At 41.2% G+C, this 19,932-nt stretch overlaps 1 protein-coding gene across 6 annotated transcripts in view; it reads right to left on the minus strand.

Moving 5' to 3' along the window:
- CACNA2D3 (calcium voltage-gated channel auxiliary subunit alpha2delta 3) overlaps positions 1-19,932 on the minus strand; it is a 799,126-nt gene that overhangs the window by 624,120 nt on the left and 155,074 nt on the right. For 5 of the 6 annotated variants that reach the window (XR_003048003.1, XM_015593665.2, XM_025050813.1 and 2 more), the window contains exon 3: positions 10,251-10,367. Coding sequence is in view for 5 of the 6 variants with exons in the window: in XM_015593665.2 (XP_015449151.1) it covers positions 10,251-10,367 (117 nt within the window). In the remaining variant the exon portion in view is untranslated. Of the gene's footprint in view, positions 1-7,772; positions 7,932-10,250; positions 10,368-19,932 lie in introns of those variants that run through there. The other variant, XM_025050816.1, reaches the window with a different exon arrangement.

Below are 19,932 nucleotides of genomic sequence, written 5' to 3' on the forward strand. Positions count from 1 at the left end.
CACTCCAAAATTCTACTTCATGATATCACTCTCAAAGTTATGGAAAGCCTCTCAAACCTGCTCATAGCATCAGTTTGGTTCGCTTCTTGTAATGAGACAAGTAAGCTTCTTATCATCTGCCACATGAAGAGAAACATCTGCCAAGCCTGGAGGCACACACCTTAGCTCTAGAGTCTGTCCTATGCATTATGACCAAAAGATCATTCAGCCAGGCACAGAGAACACCAAGGAGTTCATGGTTATTTTGCTAAGTTGTGTCCTCGCAACACCAACTTCCTCCTCCTTCCCCTATGAAGGAATCAAGTTTTCCTTCATAAGTTCCAACCAAATAGGAAAGAAGGAGGGAAAAAAGGAAGGAAGGAGGAAGGAAGGAAGAAAGGAAAAATTCTTTATTTGTCTCCCTGTATGAAAATAATCAACCTTTATTTTCGCTCTGAGCGGCTGGCCTGATGTCGGCCCATTTCAACTCCCCCATTCACCCAGTTCTAGGAGCAAGTCCGCATGGGGAGGGACTGGGCTGAATCCCATGACTAGAGTCTAAGTAGGTGGCAGCTTGACTTGGGGCAGCAAACAGATGTCTCATTTACATGGAACAGACGGTGAAGGATTCTGGAAAGCCCATGAGGCCCACAGTTTCTCTGCAGTTAAGCTCAAATCCTTTTCTTTCCCCTTCATCATTCAGGAGTTCTCTGGTCAAAGGGAAAAGGTGTGACCATGATCACTCTAACTTTAAAATATCCTGACTCCAAGATGACAGTCTGTGAGTCAGTCAACAAATGTTTAATGAGCACTCAACTTTAGGTTCAGTCCTTGTAATAGGTATTTGGGCTAGAGTGAGGACAAGCTCGGAGAAGGAAAAGAAATAGCAGAGTATAAATGGTGGGGAAGGGTATAAAAAGGAAGTTTACTAAAGAAGAAAAAGAAAGAAGGGGAGAGGGGGCAGAGGGGGGAAAGGGGAAGGAGTGGAGAAAGGAAGATGAGGAAGGAGAGGAAGAAGAAAGAAGGAAGGAGAAGAAGAAGAAGAGAAGGAGGAGAAGGAGGAGGAAGAAGAAGAGGAGGGGGGGAGGAGGAAGAAGAAGAAGAAGAGGAGGAGGGGGAGAATAAATGATCAATGAACCTATAAAAAAGACAGTCAACTTTCCTACATAGTCCCATAAGAAGTGAACTCAAGTACCTCTGGCCCTCTGTCTGGTGCCCCAACATGAGCCAACTGGGAATGGAGTCTTCCTCCAGTGAGAGGGGCTACACCAAGCTAAAAGTCTCATGGGACTGCTGACTTTTGAAGAGAAGGAGGGGGAGAATAAATGATCAATGAACCTATAAAAAAGACAGTCAACTTTCCTACATAGTCCCATAAGAAGTGAACTCAAGTAACTCTGGCCCTCTGTCTGGTGCCCCAACATGAGCCAACTGGGAATGGAGTCTTCCTCCAGTGAGAGGGGCTACACCAAGCTAAAAGTCTCATGGGACTGCTGACTTTCTTCCACAGTAGGGGGATCTGAAATACCCCAGTACCATAATCCTCAGCTGCTGAGCTACTCATTTTCCCAGACAACTCCTCCAAACAACTGGTACCCCAAATCTAGGCAGCTCGGCGATAAGTCAGTATGTCCACACACCCCTCACCCACCCACCAGGCTGTTCTTATGATACACTCCAGGAAGGAAGAGGGTAGAGTGTCCAAGGGTGTCTAAGCATGTGCCTGGTCCACGCACCTCTCTGTGGAATGATGAGCAGCCAGCATTGGGCTTTCTCTGTGTTGTGGTACTGATACCATTGCTCTATGACATTGTGATTTGCCTCAAACCCTGGTGCAGGGCAAGTGGCCAGCCAGAAAAGACCTACCATGCCAAACAGTGAGTAATTAAAGAAATAAAGTAAAATCCTGTAAGATGGGCAGAGTAAAAAATTAACAATAGTCAAATGTCGAGAGGGAAGTGGTGAAGTAGTGCCTCTCCAACCACACAGGTAGGAGCACAAGCAGGTGCACAAGGATGCTCTCTGGAGACAAGCTGGCAAGGTACCAAAAGCCTTGATTTTACTTCTAGGAATACATCATAATAAATAAATCAAATAGTCAAAAGTTTCTCTGCAGGAGAGTTCACCATATTATTGCTGAGAATAGTGAAACCCTGTAAATGACATCAGTGTTCATCCAGAAAGAATTGCATGATTAGAACATCCAGAAAGAAGACTATCACGCAGTCATGTAAAAGAATAGAAATATATATTCATTATCAAGGAAAGATGTCCACAACATGTAAAATTAAAAAAAGAAAGAAAAGTTGGTCACAAGAAAGAATAATCCAATGTTTTAAAAGTTCACATATATATATACACATACATATACATACACACACATACACACGCATATCTTATACACCTGCACAAATAGAAAAAACATTTGGAAGAATAGAAATTAAGATGTTCAAAAGCAAAAGGTATTGGAAAGTGTTGTGCCTTTTACTACCTCTTGGTGCTTTGATCTCTACTTTCTCTTTTATCATTTCCTTCGCATTCTTTTTTCTTTCACAATAAGCATCTACTGTGTAATCAGTTAAAAAACAAAACAAAACAAAAAGCATAAGAAAGGAAACATGGTTAAGGTGAGTTACATAGAAAACGAAAAACTAAGTCTTCCATAAGGCTCTGAAAATGGAGAACTTGTAATCAAATATTTGGGAATGGGACTAAAATCCATGAACTTGGGGAAGGTTTGGTGCAGTGGTTCTACAGAGAACCCTTCCTATAAGTCATCTCCAGAATAAGCAAGAAAGCTGAGATACAGCTCACCAAGCCGACCCAACTGCTAATACATGAGGCTAATGGACAAGAAAGAGCTTGAGGAGATGAGAGATGAAATGGCAGATACGAAATGTCCAGCGATTCTCCCTTCATCCCTTAGCAGGAATTTCATCTCCCTCAGGAGGCAGGCAAGTTGCTCACTCTCAATGTGGATGGGAGAGCAGCAATTCTGGGCCTCTCTGTGAGGCTCAAATTGATACAATCCAAAGAATGTTAGCAGAAACTCCAACCTCATTTGGAGTAAAATCTACAAAGACCACGCAGTTCCATGAGGTTTTACCCTCAACCATTAACCAAGAATGGTTCGCTGACCTCATCAGAACTGGTGAATCTAGATTGTTGCTATTTTTGGTTTCTTCTGGTTTGAGGTTTTTGCTCTAAATTTTCTTACACATATGTATGGGATTTTGCAATACAGTTTGTGAGAGAGAGAGAGAAAGAGAGAGAGAGAGATCGAGGAAGAGGAGAAGGGAGGGAGAGAGGGAGGAATAAAAAAGCAAATACACTACAAGATACAGCAACATAAAAAATAATAGTCTCTTCCTTCTTCAGTTATGACTTAAAACATTTTTTTCTGAAACCATTTTACTCCTCTTTCGAGGAAAAAGTTTTGAATTTTGAAATGAGATCAGATATGAACACGAGGCAAAAAATCTTTTAGATATGTATAGTCATCTCTACCGGCTGAGAACTAAAGGTCATACTAGCAAAGTTAGGTATATTCGACTCCTAAAACTTCTACAGCTCATTTTGGACTTAATATCTAAAGAGTCCTTATGATCTAAGAGCCATTTCATAAAAGGAGAATTAGTTCTGTCTAAGAACCTTTACTTAACTTAGAAATTTATAAACAAAATAGTTGATTTCATTTCCAACTTAATGATGTCTTTTTGAAAGTACGTCTCGCCAACAATTTTCACCACGCCTATAGACATAGATGGTTTTTAAACCAGAAATATTCACATAGTCTGTAGATATTAATTAATCCTTTCTATAGCATATATTTTTGGTACAGAGCATGCTTTCCTTGGGTACACCCTGCTTTTCATTCCTCAGCCTATATATTTACATAAAAACAGAGATGTATTTTATAGTCATACACATGTAGACACACGCCAGTCAAAAAAACAGCTAGAGAAAGTTGCTTTAATAGTACCCTTTAGCTTTTTGGAAGACAGGCATAAATCTCTTCTGCAGGGGGAAAGATCCATCTTTCTGGGAAAGTAAATGTTTATTAAATGCAAATGCTGATATTCGTTACCTAGGAAAAACGTCTGGCTGCATGTGGAATTTCTCGATAAAAAGCTTTCAAGTCCCAGTTTCCTCCAGATAAACCCCTCTCGGTGAACTGATGCGTGAATGCACTGAAATTGAATTACTGTACAACAGCAATTACTTTCCGCAGTACAGCCATAATGGGAATCGGTTCTGCAATGAACAGCAGGTAGCTATAGGAAGGGGGAACTTCATATATAATCTACTTCTTCAGTTTTTCCCAAGGAGCAAGCATGTTTATTTTTAAGCAAAATACTCTTTTTTGAGTGCTCGATTTATCATTTGATCAATGTAAATCGAAAATAAGTGAAACAAGATGAAATTTATTTACAGGTATGAGCTTCAAAGTACTTTCAAAATGTCTTTAATATCTTATCCCAGGTCTGAAAACAATACTCTTTTCACTAAGTTTAGCTATGACATGCTTTTTATGTCTCTTCATCGTCCCCACTGAAGTTTGCTCTTGGAGACTCTTCTAATTAACTATCTTAGGGAGGAAATAAATTTGAACGGCAAATAAAATATTTAATGTTTTGGTTGATATGCTACCGAAATAGACACCATGCCTCCTTGTGAAATGTGTTTAAGTTTGTGGAGGCCTGAACTCTGTAGAGCTCAATAATGAAGGCCATATGGACCAGTACCTGGCCCTGAAACCAGGAATACCTGGGAAGACAGAATTCTGGCCCAAATCAGTGTGATGAAAGCAGTGCCCACCCCTTGGGCTGCTCCACACAATCAAAGGCAATAACTACTCTGGAGAACCCACCCTAGAAAACCATTTTGGAGAATCCTACTGTAAATTTTTAAGTTCTCCAAAGTCCTTCTTTTTGTCGTTCCTTGGTTTACCTACTTTTTTCAGGTTGTGCTGCTCATCTGGAGCATATGGACCTTTCTGAAGTCACAGGATCATGACTTTCCCCTGGCTGTGCTGGAATCTGTCCTAAAAGTACATCCCTATAATCATAGAAGCCCAGGGTTGCTCAGTTACTTCCGACACGTTCTCCTCCAACTGCACACTTAGCTCTGCCTGCTTGGAGATCCCTGGAGCCTCCGATGATCCTTTCAGTTGAGCAATGGTTTGTGCTACACCCAGTGGAGGCTCGGATTTAAAAGACAAAGGAAAGGTTGGGCAGCCTGTCCACACAACCAAATCCATGGAAAGCACATCTTTTGCCTTCTCCCTCCCCTCAAATCAGGGAAAAGAGTTTGTCGCCATCAGCAAGTCAGAAGAAAGGCGAGCTGTGTCAAATGTGCCTCCCATCAGTATTTCAGATGAGCTCTGACCTGTGACACAGTTAAGCATTTCCAGATGTCACTTAGGAACGGCCCAGTGAGAGTGTTCAGCTGGCAGAGGACTGACCATCACTTCCCTCCATGTCCAGCATGTGAAATACCTCCTTTAAAATGTTAATGAATTAAAAGCAAATTGATTCCATTTCTTGTCTATTCATAGGACTTACGACTTGATAAACTGCTCAGCAACATTAATTGAGGGCTTGGTCCCATGAATACGTTTGAACAAAGACATGAGGACATAATGCTTTGGGCGCAATCATTATGCACAAAAGCAAGGAGCAGCATCACTACATCAAACTCAATTTGGCTTTAAGTTAAAACAAGCTACATCAAGCCTCTGAGTGGATTTTAAAAAATTATTAAACCACCAATGACATTAAAACGTGCTAGAAAATATTAGTTAAGAAATGCTACCATAATGTCGGCACCATTATGTTATGGCAATTACTGAAGCTAAGGTTATTTGTAATTTGCTGGCCTGAAAAAAAAAAAGTTACATATAGTCCATTACCAACCAGATGACAGAGGTTATGTAATGGGCAGGCCACTTTAGGTTTCACATTTACTTCAGAGATCTGACGGGGAGAAAATAGGACTTTCTACGATAGGATAATTGCATAGTAGCGAGTAATTCAAATAGGAGACGAGTATGATAAAATCACTGATTCAACTAATCACAGGGAAAAAGTGATGGGGTAAAATGATGAAATCAAGCCAGAAGAGACAGGGAAAGATCAACACTGTTTAACAGCCAAGAGATAACTGGCATGTTAAAGGACTGGATTACTGTAGTACTCCTTTTATTTTTCAGCACTAACTGAACCTAACTAAAGGTGTTAGTATAGTTTTCTAAATTGCTATTGTCAGTCTCATAAATATTTTATATAAATGAATGAAAACTTTAATAAGCAGTATTGTTTGTGAGCCTGTTTTTCCTTATACGTATCCTTGAGTCCTCCCAGCCATCCACCATTGACGAGCACTTAGTGCTGGATCAGTTATTGGCAGGAAGATACTCAGGGAGGCGCTAGGACCTCCGACCTGACTCAGATCGCTGGGGGTCTGGATGGGGGCTTGGAAATGAAAGATTGCCAGGTATGGTGCATCGCAGTGATGGAGAGAATTCTAAAATCCATTCTTTTCCTGGGCCATTTGAGAAGGCGGTGGGGGGCGCGGGGGTGGGGTCACTGTTCAGTAGGTGGTATGGGAAAGGAAGGGCCCCGGTGCCCTGAGGTGCCTTCTAGTGTGTAATGCCACGAATAATGGCTCCACTGCAAACCCACAGGCAAATTTGGATTTGAGTTCTTTGTTCTCCAAGTGCTCACAGATCCCACGGGCTAATAGCAACCTTTCCTATTCAAGTAGTAAGGTGTCATTATAGCATGAAAAACAGTCACACCCACTGCTTCCCAGCCTCAATGTAAACCAACATCCAGGAGGCCTCTCAATGGCCACCTCGTCTCATTCCAAATGCCACATGGTTCATAACTATTGCCAACAGAGCAGCATGGCCAACAATGAAGCCCAGGCCAATCTCAACGAGCAAACTGTCTCCAGACCAAACCCCAGCTTGACATAGAAGCCCTCTTTCTTGTTTAAAGATTGGGAGCAGGGGAGAGACACATATCACTGAACTAGTTAACCTAGATTTTATGGCATCAAGTGTGCTTACAAAGGGTCTTGCACATCTATTTTAAAATACATGAAATACACATTTGAGAGAATCCTGGATGCCTTTACTCTGGGAACATTTCAATGCAAATAGAGCAACTTTTTTCTTTTTTTCCTTTTCAAAAGAACCACACCAATCATATCAGTCTTCCCCTCCCCCACCCCCAACTTCAGTAATTTAAAGCAGACAGGTTTCAAAATTCAGCTCCTTTCTGTCATCACCCAGGGTATTCTTGAAGCTTCAAGACTTCCCTCGCTATTAAATGCTCACACACTGGAAGGTCCCTTAACCAGCAGAAACAGCAAACATTTACTGAACATTTACTGTTTGCCAGGTATTGTGCTAAACACGTTATACAGATACACAGACAGGTACTGCAACTCTACTGCCTGGGTGAGAAAGGAACTCCATGAGCCTGCCCATGTGACCTAGGCAAATGATTTCAAATAGCCAAGCCTGTTTGCTCATCTCCAAAACAATCATGGTAACAGTGTCTCACTCCCTGGTTTGATTCAAGAATGAAATGAGAGAACACATGTAAAGTGCTTATCACTGGGCCTGGTGCACAGTGAACTCAATAAACATAAGAACTGATTAGTAAATCATTGACTCCTAACATCTCCAGGGAGGTAAGTGAGGAAAAGAAGTCTACCAGGTTACTTAGCTTTTCTCACCAGCCTCCCCACCTTGGGGGCAGAATTGAGATTTGCCCACGGCTCACCTGCCACATGGGCCCCCTGCCTCTGAGCATCCAGGTCCGGGCTCTGGTGCTGGCTGGGCTTCCTTGTTAGGGCAGCATGCTGCACAAGCTCCCGAGTTCCAGGCTTCCTTGTCTCTCAGTTGCAAAGGCAGAACCTAAGGGTACTTATGTCTCTTTTTACTGTAAAATTCCGTGATTCACAAGGAAATGCAAGTTAAAACAATAATAATATTTCCCCCCACTGAGAGCGACAATGTCGTTACTAGTATTTAAAACAGTATAAATCATTTTAATTTTTTTGCAAGGATTCAGGGATAAAAGCACTCATATACCACTCCTGCTGGAGGGCTATGAATTGGCACAGCAATGTTTTCATATGCATAAAGAGCCCTGAAGACTGGTTCAGAGCCTCTGAACTGTCTTCCACGTACAGATATTCATCTTCAAGAAACTGGTGCACACTACAGGCCGCTGAGAGCATTGAAGTGTGGAAGAATATGGACTCTGCGGTCTCCATGTGCCTGGAGCCCTCCTCTCTCTCCTCAAGTGACTTCTGAAAGTGACTTAACTTCTGCTTCTCAGTCTCCTCTTTTGTAAAATGGGCAAAATGATAGTAACTTTCATCACAGGGCCATTGTAAGGATAAGTGAGTTTGTGTAATCCCTCAGAGGAGCACCCAGTGTAGTAGGTGCTTGATCTATTATTAATATACAAGAAGATTCACTGCAGCATTATTTACATCAAAACTTGCAAACAACTTAAATATCCAGATACAGAGGAGCAATCAAATCAATTATGATGCACCTATAGATTGGAATATTATACAGCCATTTAAGAAAAATCACAAAATACAGTGACCCAAGAAAATGCTCACAATATAATGGCATAAAGAAGTGAAAAGCAGCTTGATCAGAAAGCAAACGGGCAACACAATTACAAATTTGAAAAAAGAAAAACACGTACATACAAAGAAATGCAAAGAAAAAAGACAGAAAGAAGGAAACACACAGGAAGGAAGGAAACAAGCTGTGGCTTCCTGATGGGTGATGGGACTGTAAGTGATTTTTTTTTTTCTGTTTGATACTTTTCAATATATTCTTAAAGTTCCACCAAAGGGTGTTTATTATATAAACTAAAAAACGGTAATTGTGGTGAACTTCTTAAAGTTTTTATTTCAGGCTTCTGACTGTTAGATTTGAATGGCTACCATGCTGCCAGTAAAGAATACCACTTGCTTCAAGGTAGTGACATAAAGACACACCAGAGGCCACCATGCAACTCTCATGGCTGGCTCTCAGTGCAATATTTCTGTGGCAGATAGAAGTTTTTTTTTTCCCCTCATGCACTTCAGAGTTTCCACCAAAAAGTCTCAACTTAAATAAGTTAGTAATCATAGTAGCAGCAGAAACACTGTTTATGTGCCAGGGTCTGTGCTAAGTAGCTCAAAAATCATAACTTTATGATTCACGCTTCCTGTGTGTTTTTCCCACGTACAGATGAGGAACTTGAAGCTCGTGAAGGTTGTTTTACCGAAGGCCAAAGCTTAGAAAGTGACAAAGGCAGGCACTGAACCTTGTCAAACTTATCTTCTCACCTACCAAACTACAATCCCTTCTTCCCTGAATCGAAACAGTACAAAAATGTTTAAAGACAAGCAAATAGATGGGATCATCAGGTCTAAAGCAAAAATAACATGTGGAAATTTGATTTGGCCAGTTAAATGTGAAAGAAGCTCGAGTAGGAAATAGTCTTTTATAAGAAAGTGGTTCTGGAGATCATTATTAAAACTGAAAGGTAAGCAAAATCTATACATTAGAAATAAAGAACTCTGCAGGTTGTAATTCTTTTCCATAATACTGTGCCAGTATGGCATTAATGTAGGACATTGTGACATTCACGTGTCCTAAAGCAAGAATGGAAGATGCCTTGTTTAGCTGGCTGTAAGGAATAAAGCTGTAAACCACCTTCCAAAAGGATATATCTGTGCACTGCAGTTCCATTCATCCCGCTGATAATATATAATTTCAGGGAGCTCTTACTGGTCAAGATAAACATTATAATTATGGTAATATTCCAATAGCAATAAAAAGAACTTCTAATTTCATCTAGATTCATTTACTCCATTGAGATTTTCAATTCCATATTTTGGCAAGCACTGTTTAAATTTTTATAGTTGCTTAGTTGAACCACAATGTACCTTTGAAAGATTTTTGGCCATCAGGGAATGCATCAGACAGTCATAAGACATCCTCTATGGCTGCTATCTCTGCTAAAGGCATAAAATTATAAGACAAAAACTGGTACCTGAACCACATATGGAAAGGACAATTGTGCCCGTAGTAACTACTTTTCCTGGTTAACTAGACTTAAGGTAAAAAAAAGTATTTACATAATAGCTGAGTCAACCTGGATCTTTGAGAGCTGGATTCATCAGTGCCAGTTCCCTGGCACTGCTTTTGTATCTTAGGACAATACGGAGCAGAAACAAGAGGCACTTACCCGCACTGCTTCAGACTTTTTGTGAAACATTTCTTCCATGTTCTTCGCCAGCTTTTTCACCAGTTGGAGGCCATCAATTTCTTCTATGGCAACGTCTTTCTCATATTCTTTGTATTTCTGTAAGGAGGGAGGGCAACAATAAAGGCATATGATACCACAAAACATCACACCCATGATGTCAAAGCACATCTACCTACAAGGAGTAAGTAAAAATAAAGTTATGATATGATTGTCTCTGTTGGATTTGGGGAGATTGGACTGTATTTCAAAATTATTAAATCAACTAGGTAGAAATGTGTAAATTGACTTAACTAGCACCTAGGAAAGGAATAAACTCTAAAGTAAAGCAAATAAGCTCTATCATGCATTCTCTTCAGGTCTCGAAAGCTATACTTCCAATTTGACCACAGTCAGCCATTCTTCTGGAGGACTGCTTCAGATTCATTAGCTATCCTGCAGCTAACACCACTGGAAACTAGTCCAGATGGGTCACCAAATAAAAATAAAGAAATTCAGCTTTTTTTTCCCCCCCTTGAATATCACTAACTTAATTTTTTCATAGCCAAAGACTAGAGACTTAAAGAAAAATAGTTACAAGGCTGTGACTCTAATATGTAACTACAGCAGGAGTCAGCGATCTATAACCCTTGGGCTAAATCTAATCTAGCACCTATTTTTATAAATAAAGTTTTATTGAGACAAAACCATACTCATTTGTTTACATATTTGATCAGGTTAAGTAGTCACAACAGAGACCAGATGGCTCACAAAATCTAAAATATTTAGTCTCTTTTTTCTTTATGGAAAAAGCTTGCCAACTCCTAAACTGGAGTAGGAATTAAAGTAACATGGCAAAGCATCTTATAAACACTTTATAACAATAAGAGTTCTTGCTATAGGTTTTTGTAATTCTATTCAGTTATTATTGAGGACTTCCTATCAGCTCACAGAAAGGAGCATGTACAATAAGTACAAAAACCATAAAAACAACATTTAATATATAAGATTTTATAATTTGTCAGTGTGTTCATGAGGGACTGATTTGACTCAAATTCTCAAAAATAATTTTTTTACTTAAAATCTATCACACACCTTGGTAATTTATCTGTTTAAACCAGCAGTTCTCAAAGTCAGCGGTCCCAAGCTTTTTGGCACCAGGGACCAGTGCTCCTATGAGAATCTAATGCCTGATGATCTGAGGCGGTGATGCTAGTCTAGCGCTGGGCAGTGGCTGCAAATACAGATGAAGCTTGGCTCACCCGCCTGCCGCTCACCTCCTGCTGTGTGGTCAAGTTCCAACAGGTCACAAACCAGTACCAGTCCACAGCCTGGGGCTTGGGGACCCCTGCTCAGAGTAGTCCAAGAACTCCTGCAGGGTCCCTGAGACCCTTTCATGTGTCCATGAAGTCCTCCTTTTTTCCAACAGTATATCTATATGAAGCCTGATTTTCTTCAAGGATTTTAACACAACAGATTGAACACAGAAGCAGATATGAGAATCACCTGTTTTCTCTTAAACCAAATATTAAAGAGATTTGCAAAAATGAAAATAAAATGCTAATCCTCTAAATCTTTCTCTTTCGGAAAATAGAGTTAATTTTCATAAAATGATATTTATATAAACATATAAGAAGTTTTTGTTTTGAATTAATTTTTAAGTTTTTTGGTTTTAATTTCTAATATGGTTTTAATTTCTAATAATTCAAATATCGATAAACATAATCCATATAAGCGGAAGGTCTTAGGGATCCTCAATATTTTGTAAGAGTGAGACCAAAAGGTTTGGTTTAAGGATTTAATTTTGGTCTCACTGGAAAGAAACAATGTTTATTGATAAAAATCTTCTGAATGGGGTTTCAAATACTTTTAATGTCAACAGGAATCCCTTACATTTATGTACGTATGCAAAGGCCGGGGAACTAAAAATATTAGGAGCTTTACATTTACTCTTATTGTGAGGAATATCTGAATCATTACTAAACACTCAACCCAAGCTCCTACTTAGAAAAAACAAGGAGCTCCACATCTTGGCTCTAGTACCCCTCCTGTACCTTAAAAAATGTAAAGTAGGACACTCAGTCTTTTCTTGCCCCAAGGTGTTGGGGGGAGGGGAGGGAGAGAGAGAGAGAAATGTGAGTGTCACACAAGACACTTCCCTTCCTAGCTGAGATTCCCAAGCCTTTTGAGGAAATAATATTGGGTGCCTGAAAGGAACAGATTAGATTTTGAGGACAGAGAGAGTGACTCTAAAGAAATGAATGTAAAGAGAGAATTCCTCTGATCCCTAAGACTAAAGTCCATAGAATCTAGGGGCATCTGTCCTCACAGAGTCCCCAGGGCCCACCACTAGATATTGGCAGAGCAGGAGGTGGGGAGGGCAGGCAGGGACACTTAGACTGGGCATTTGGAGCCCCTGATCTGAACATCAGGCCCAAAGTCTTGGCGTTTCTCAGAATTAAGGCAATCCTAAAGAAATAAACAAAGTCCTATTCTGGACCACCTAAGTCTGGACCAAGACAGACATCTGCTACATTATTTATAGGATGTTTTGAGCTTCTGTGTGTGATCCTATAATAGACCATGAGTTGTAAGTGACATGTTTCTCCCTGCTCCCTAAAAACATCCATAAAAATCTTACATGTTTGTCTTAAAAGTCTCCTACATCGCACCTGGAAAACCAGTATTCCTTCTTCTGGCCTTCTCTTCCTACTCAGTAAGAGTGTCCTAGTTTCCCAAGGTGAGGAGTCTGCACCCTCCCTCCAAGCCCCCTGAGCACTTAGTGCTCATCTCTCCTGGTACTGTAACTTGCTTGTGTGGTCCAGGAGGTTAGGTCAGGTCCTTGTGGTCACCCACTAGCCTACAGCAGACACAGGACTTCTCTGAGCGAAGCTTTTTGGGAAACAATTGTGATGTTACAATACAAGGAACATGCAAGTAATGCAGCTGCACTGTCCTGTGGCTCTTTAAGGGTGACCTCCCTATCCCTTGGGACGTTGACTGGATTGGCCTGGGATGTGGGACTCCAGCCAACCCAAGCCTGGTTCAAGCTAACAGCGTCCTCTGCTGTATGAATAAAACTTCAATGACAATCACTGGAAACTTTCCCTAAGTTCAAATGCAAGCCAATGTCTTTGGAGCTAAAAATCCTGGGGGTTCTCTGCTGCCTGCCAGATGTACTCCAAAAGCCAACAGCCAAAGCCAACTTATAGCCAAGGCTGATTCACTACCAAAAATGCAAAGGTCATGAAGTGAGTAAAATAACAAAACTAATGTCAATCTAATATTTATAGTCAGTGAAATCAATCTCTGTCTTAGGTAATTCTGTAACTAAAGGTGATCTCGAGGCTTAAGATAAAAATAAAATGGATCTCACAATTAGCCTTTGCCTGAATCTTTTGGTTTTTAGACAGAGGCCATTATTCTGGTCATATCTGTCACTTGCATGTATTTCTCTCCCAACAGATTTGTAAAAGGGAATCAATTTATTTAATTCTCACCATCCCCAAGTTTTCAATGAGATCTTCCTGCATTTTCTCTTCTTCTGAGTCTACTCTGTTAAAAGGAGTTCCTGACTTTCTGGAATTAAAGAAAGCAACACGGCAGGTTTGTCAGTCTCCCAAGACTATTTGTGACTGGTGACCTAGCTAACCAATCTCAACATGAAGCTCTTTGCCAAGCCAAGGATTCCAGATCTGGGACAAACACAGCAGTTTACTGGTTCCATTCCTCCGTCAGCCTACATCTTCTCCTTTCAGGACATGTGACAGTGGGTCCTCTTTGCCAATGAGCCACGCCCATACTACTTTCTCACCACCCTGGGAAGTTATCCCATAAGCGAAAAACACTCTGCTTTTCAAGATGTGTTAATGCCTCTTGGAATCAGGTCAGAACAATGTAATGCCTTACTCTTACCAGGAAACATTACACTGTGCTGGAATCAAAGAATTCTGAAGAACAGAGAAATTAACCCAGTGATAGTCATGAATGAATCCCAAGCCCTCAGCAACTTACAATGGCAATATATATCAAAACCTTTAAAAACATGCCTTACAGTATGAAACCAAGTGATTTGACCTCCAGCAACTGGACAGAGTAAACTGCAACAGTACAACAGAATTCCACATAACCATATCAAATTGTGTAAAAGAATACAGGAAATGTACATACGGTGTGTTACACTATGTTACAGAAAGTAATTGGTGACTTTTTTCAATTACTAATCTGCAGAGACACAAGCACACACACAAATGCACTGCTAGAAGGACATGCCAAATGGTCACGGCTGGCTGTGCAATTAGAAATGGTTTTTTCTTCTCTTTTTTTTTGTTCACCTGCATTTTCTAATTTTCATAATGAACATATTATTTTGGACATTAGAAAATAAAGAAGTTGTAGTTATATGTAGAATAGCATATGGGCACCTAATAAACAGATTTCTTTAGGGGAACGTGGTCCCAATTAAAAATCTGTGTAATTAAGCAGCATGTCTTCATTAGCAGAGCCTAAGGAAGTCAGTACAATGAGTCCTCTGTGTATCCCAGGCCCAGCACGGTGCCGGAAGCTTTCGCACATTAATTTGTCTAATCCTCACAGCTACCCTGAGAGGTTGGCATTATCCCTGTATTGCAGATGGTGAACTGAGGCACAGAGAAGTTTAGTCATTGTTGAAAGTCAAATGGTTAGAGAGAGTTTTAAACCTAACAAGGTCCAACTTCTAGTCTCTTGGTCATTGGAATTTGGGGGTGGGGAGTGGTAAAGAGTGAAGGACTGACAGTCTAAATATTTGCAAGTTTGTTTCAGGGGGTCCATTTTACTGCCATAACAACTCCTGTTTCATTGATTCTGTAGCCGAAGGTAGTTTGGACTCACCAAGAGAGTCAAATACCAAAAACTGGACACACTGTCAGTTAACAATGCCTGCAGCTAATCACAAGGCTGCTCCAAGCGAGCAAAAGCCACACAGCCAGGGCACACTGGATGCCACGGGAGTGGACTCCATCCCTCCACAGGACCACAACGGGTGAGTTTGAAGTCTGCCCTCAATGGAGCAGAAACAACACTTAGCAATAAAAATACCTGGAGAGAGAGGAGAAAGCCCGCTCTAAAGGTGGCCCTGGAGCCTTAATTATAAATTACTTCATGGCTGTGTTCCAGCTACAAATCGCCTTTTGTTCTCCAAGGTACCAAGATGGAGCTGAAGGCAACCTTCCCCGACCGAACTCCTGCTCCTCCAGCATTGGCCTCCCACACAGCTGTACAAGCAACCTTGCTTCACTTTCCATATCTTCAAGGACAGTGCTAGCAATTACTTTGTTTTCCCATTAACTGTCTCAAGCAGTCTTCCCATTAACTGGGAAAAGGAGTTAGGAAAGTATCAGCAAACACACAAAAGGAAGGCAGAAGAGAAGATGAACATGGAAAAGATATTGTGCCACCTGGTTGTAGATTCAGACCAGTCTGGATTTGAATCCTGTCTCCAGTACCCCATTTATTTGTTTCACAAACATCTAGAATGCAGTAACTCCCATTTTGCTGGACCTTTAAAGGATGACTAGGCTAAGAAGATGGGAAACACACAGGGGATGAGTTTGCCATGCAGAAGGAGAAGCAGATATAGGGGTCCAGGGACAAGATGCTGTCTGGGGCTCAAGGAACTACCCCCATTCTACTTCACTGGCATATGGATGGCCAAGGTCAGGGGCTCTGGTGAGAGATGGGGTCAAAGCAGTGAGCGGGACCAGGCCATCAAGGGTAATGTTCTAAGATTAAGAGTTTGGACCTTATGCTAACTTGAGTAGGAGGATGGGGTGTGGAGACAGGCAACAGCCAGAGCCATTGAAGGGTCTATGGATATTAGAACTCTATGATGTGGTGTGTCCTTCTGAAAAACCGCAGTATGAAGAATGGGTAAAAGGAAGTAAAGTAGGATAGAGACAAGAATTTGGAAGATTGGAGAGGCCAGAACTTGGAAGAGAGCAATGGGGAGAAGACAGAAGAGTCAGAAGAATGAGAGGCGGGCTCTCTTGGAGGCATGCAAAAGTTCGATGGTCAGACACAGCAGCAGTTTGGGAGAGTTGTCTGTGTCACTTTAAGGAAATCACTTAACCTCCTGGACCTGTGTCCTCATTCTGAATGCCAGGGCTGAGGATGCCCACCTTCCAGGGCTTCTCTAGAGGGTTGCGAGGAGGACATCTGTGAAAGGACCGAGCACAGCACCTGTACATAATGGACCACTCCAAATCCCTGTGCTCTCCTGATTTTCCCTCTTGGTATTTCTGCTACAGAGGATTTTAGCAAGTGTTGTATTTCCATACCAGTGCCTTCCTGAATGGAAGCCCTTAATGTAAGAGTCAAATTCCAATAGGGTTATTGATGCTGATGTTCTTCGCTCTGCAACCTCTATCCTCTGGACCTCCCCCTGGCTAGGAGCAGGAGCCGCGATACCTGAGCAATGCAGCCTGTGGCTTTAGGCAAGACCAGGGCCAAGGCAGAACACAGCCCTTCATAAGAGCACCTCTCAGTTTTCATGACACAGAAGGAAGACAAGCCTGAGACACTCTTTATTCCTTATGTCTCAGGAGAACATCTGAAGCTTCCATTCCTTCTGTTAGCAGAATCAGCATTTGGCAAGAAATCTTGTGATGAGCCAAGAACATTTATCATTTGCGAAGGGAGACACAGAAATGCATTATTTCTGCAGCATCTATTTTGCCAGATCATTTCACATAAACACCAGGAAGAGAAAAGCACTACTTCACTGTCAGAACACGTAATGTTGTTCATACATTTGGGTCATTTTTCTCCTACGTGATAACTGCATATCTAGAAGTGAGTCACCTGGAACAGCCCTCAGAGCGGGACTCCAGTCAGGAGACTTCTAACCAATCACAATTAATTAGAAAAAAGCCAAACATGAAAAAGGGGCTCTGAGTACACTCAGCACCAACAAAAAAGTAACCTCTGCAGAGAATGCAAGCAGGGATTACCATTAGCCAAAGAGCTGGTACGTCTGAACATGGTCTTTCGGCCAAATTTATCATCAAAACCTGAAATTACATCTCTCAGGTCAGCATAATTAAATCTCTAGATGAGGACTGACAGAAAGAAGGCCTAGGGAAGAAAATGGCAAAGCAAGGATTTGTCCAACCCTGAGTGAGAATCCGGGACGAGGGGAAGGCTTGCCCTCAAAGCCTGACTTGAGAGAAACTGGCCTGCTTCTCCATCTTTCCCCTAAGCCTCTGGCACTTCCCTTGAAATCCAAGACCCAGAGCCCCAGTAAACCCTGTTACTGGGAAAGCACCCTGGAAACAGGCTAAGCCCAGAACCCATACAGGTGGCTTCTTACATAAGAGCAGTAGATGCCTCATATTCCTACCTGAAGGTTCAATTTTCAGTCTCATTCTCATTCTTTCAAGCCCTAAAATAGCCACCATGCAAGAGATAAATTCATTAAACCAATCATTTAAGTAAGGATCACACCAACACAAAAAAGGAACCTAACTGAAATCTCTTCTATTTTCAATCACTAGACAAATATTTACAAATCACCTATCATGTGTCAAGTGGGTGGGAGGAGTGGGGGAATATTAGCAAACATATATATATTGGGGTATAATTTTGGGTTCCTTTTATTAAAAATAAGTCATAAAAAAGTTGGAGCAGAACTGCATGAGTCATTTCGATCTAAATTTGATCCCATGCAGCCCTTCTGTATATGTCTTCAGAGATCACACCTGTCCACAGTGCAGGTAAATCACTTTCTGCCAGAGGTGGGAAGGTGTTGTGTCTTCTACTGAGTGTTTAACAGTCTATAAAGCATAGGTATATATTTCTCCCTGAATAAAGAGGGGTAAGTACCAGGTATTGTGGACAACCCAACAGTTCTGTAAACACTGAACACTTGGCCAGGAACAGAAAGGATATCACAGTCATCAGGTAGGAAGATGGTCCCAGGGAGAGATGGAAAACAATGAGCCAAGGCTCCTAGAAGAGTGAATAACTGTGAAGGATATGTGATTCCCTGCCTCCTGGGAAATGAAGTCGATGAAGTAGCCTATTAATGTAATGGGAGTCATGAGCCATCACAAGGTGGCTAGTAAGCAGAGGCAGGGCATCTATGAACAAGGCTTGAAAGACACTGGGAACAAAGAGAACTGGGAGTTGGGGGTTGAGAGGGAGGGGACAGTCTATGCATATTAGCTCCTTTCATGTACGTGTAAGCATGTATGTCCCTCCAGCAGGGAGAAAGTAATGCAGTTCCTGTTCTGTTCTATCTCATTCCTAACAAAGAGAGCTGACTATGATAAGATAGGAGGCAAAGAATCCACACAGATTTTTCTGGAATGCTATTGATTTGGCGGCTGGTAGCAGCATCTTTCTTTGCTTAGAATCAATGGTCAAGGTTAAAGTCAGAGGAAGATCAACAATGTGTATCCCACTTGCTGGGCTATTTGGCATGGTGCTAAGACCAAGGACTCTTCAGCCAGATGTGCCAAGTTCAAGTTCTAGTGTCACCACTTACTAGCTATGTAACAAGTTGCCTAGCCTCCACCAGCCTCCTTTCCTTCATCAGTAAAGTGGACAATACCAGACCTCATACTGTTGTTGAGATGATCAAATGAGGTCAAGTACGTAAAGCACCCAGCAGAATGCTGGACACCACATACTCAAAAATGGTGATGGTGATGGCAGAGGGCAGTAATAAATTTTGACATTTGTTCTATAACTTCTGCAAAAGATCTTTATCTTGTCTCGACAATAAGGAACTCTCAACCAACATTCACAGACTAACAGATGAACTGGCTCCGAATGCTAGTTTGGGCAGTGGCAGTTTTCAAATACATCCACAAGGCAGTGAGGAGTCTTCTTTGAGGATGGCTCCCTTCTGGCAGAAACTGGATGCTAGCAGCCAATATTTATATAAGGAAGGAACAACAGTTTTTAGATATGTTGCTAAAGATATAGCCATAAAAACTAATCATCTACAATTTTTGGATTCTCTCATTATTAGGCAGTGTCATTTTCTTATTATGACATAAATGTACTTAGTATTCCTCTCGACTCAATTATTACACACAGAAGTGTCACTTCAAAATGCAACACTCCAAAGCAATTATGTTTCCAAGTAAATACATTTCTAAATCCTTTAAGCTGATGTTAGGAACGCTTCCTCTTAACCATAACAACAAACCTAACCAAAGTCATGGAACTCTAGGTCACAGAAGAATATTTTCTATTTGAAAATGCAAAGTGCCATTTTGAACAAATAATTGTTTCGCATAAGTATTCTGGTCAAGTGTCTCCAAGGTCGAAAAAAACAACACTCACTGTTAAAACAATGCTCTTCCAGATCTAGTTAAGTTTGAAGAAAATCCTTGAAAAATGCAGTTTTTCTCTGTCAAAGCCATCAGAACAAGAGACAATCTGCATAAGAGGAAGAAACCTCGTTTAGAAATGACAGAAGACAGAGGAGGACAGGGCATTAAATTACAACCCAAAGAACAAACTAAGGGGAGGCAGGGAGTAGCTGGGCTCCAATTTCTGCAGGGCATTGGTAAATGGAGATTACTCAAGGAATCTGGAATATCACCCATAAGCAGTTCTTACTCAATTAGATGAGAAGCATGGAGGTGGATCCTACTGAGGAGAGAAGTCATTAAAAATTTCAGCGGGGGTTGGGAGG

Source organism: Pteropus alecto, unplaced genomic scaffold (assembly GCF_000325575.1).
Source record: "Pteropus alecto unplaced genomic scaffold, ASM32557v1 scaffold75, whole genome shotgun sequence".
Classification (NCBI taxonomy): Eukaryota; Metazoa; Chordata; class Mammalia; order Chiroptera; family Pteropodidae; genus Pteropus; species Pteropus alecto.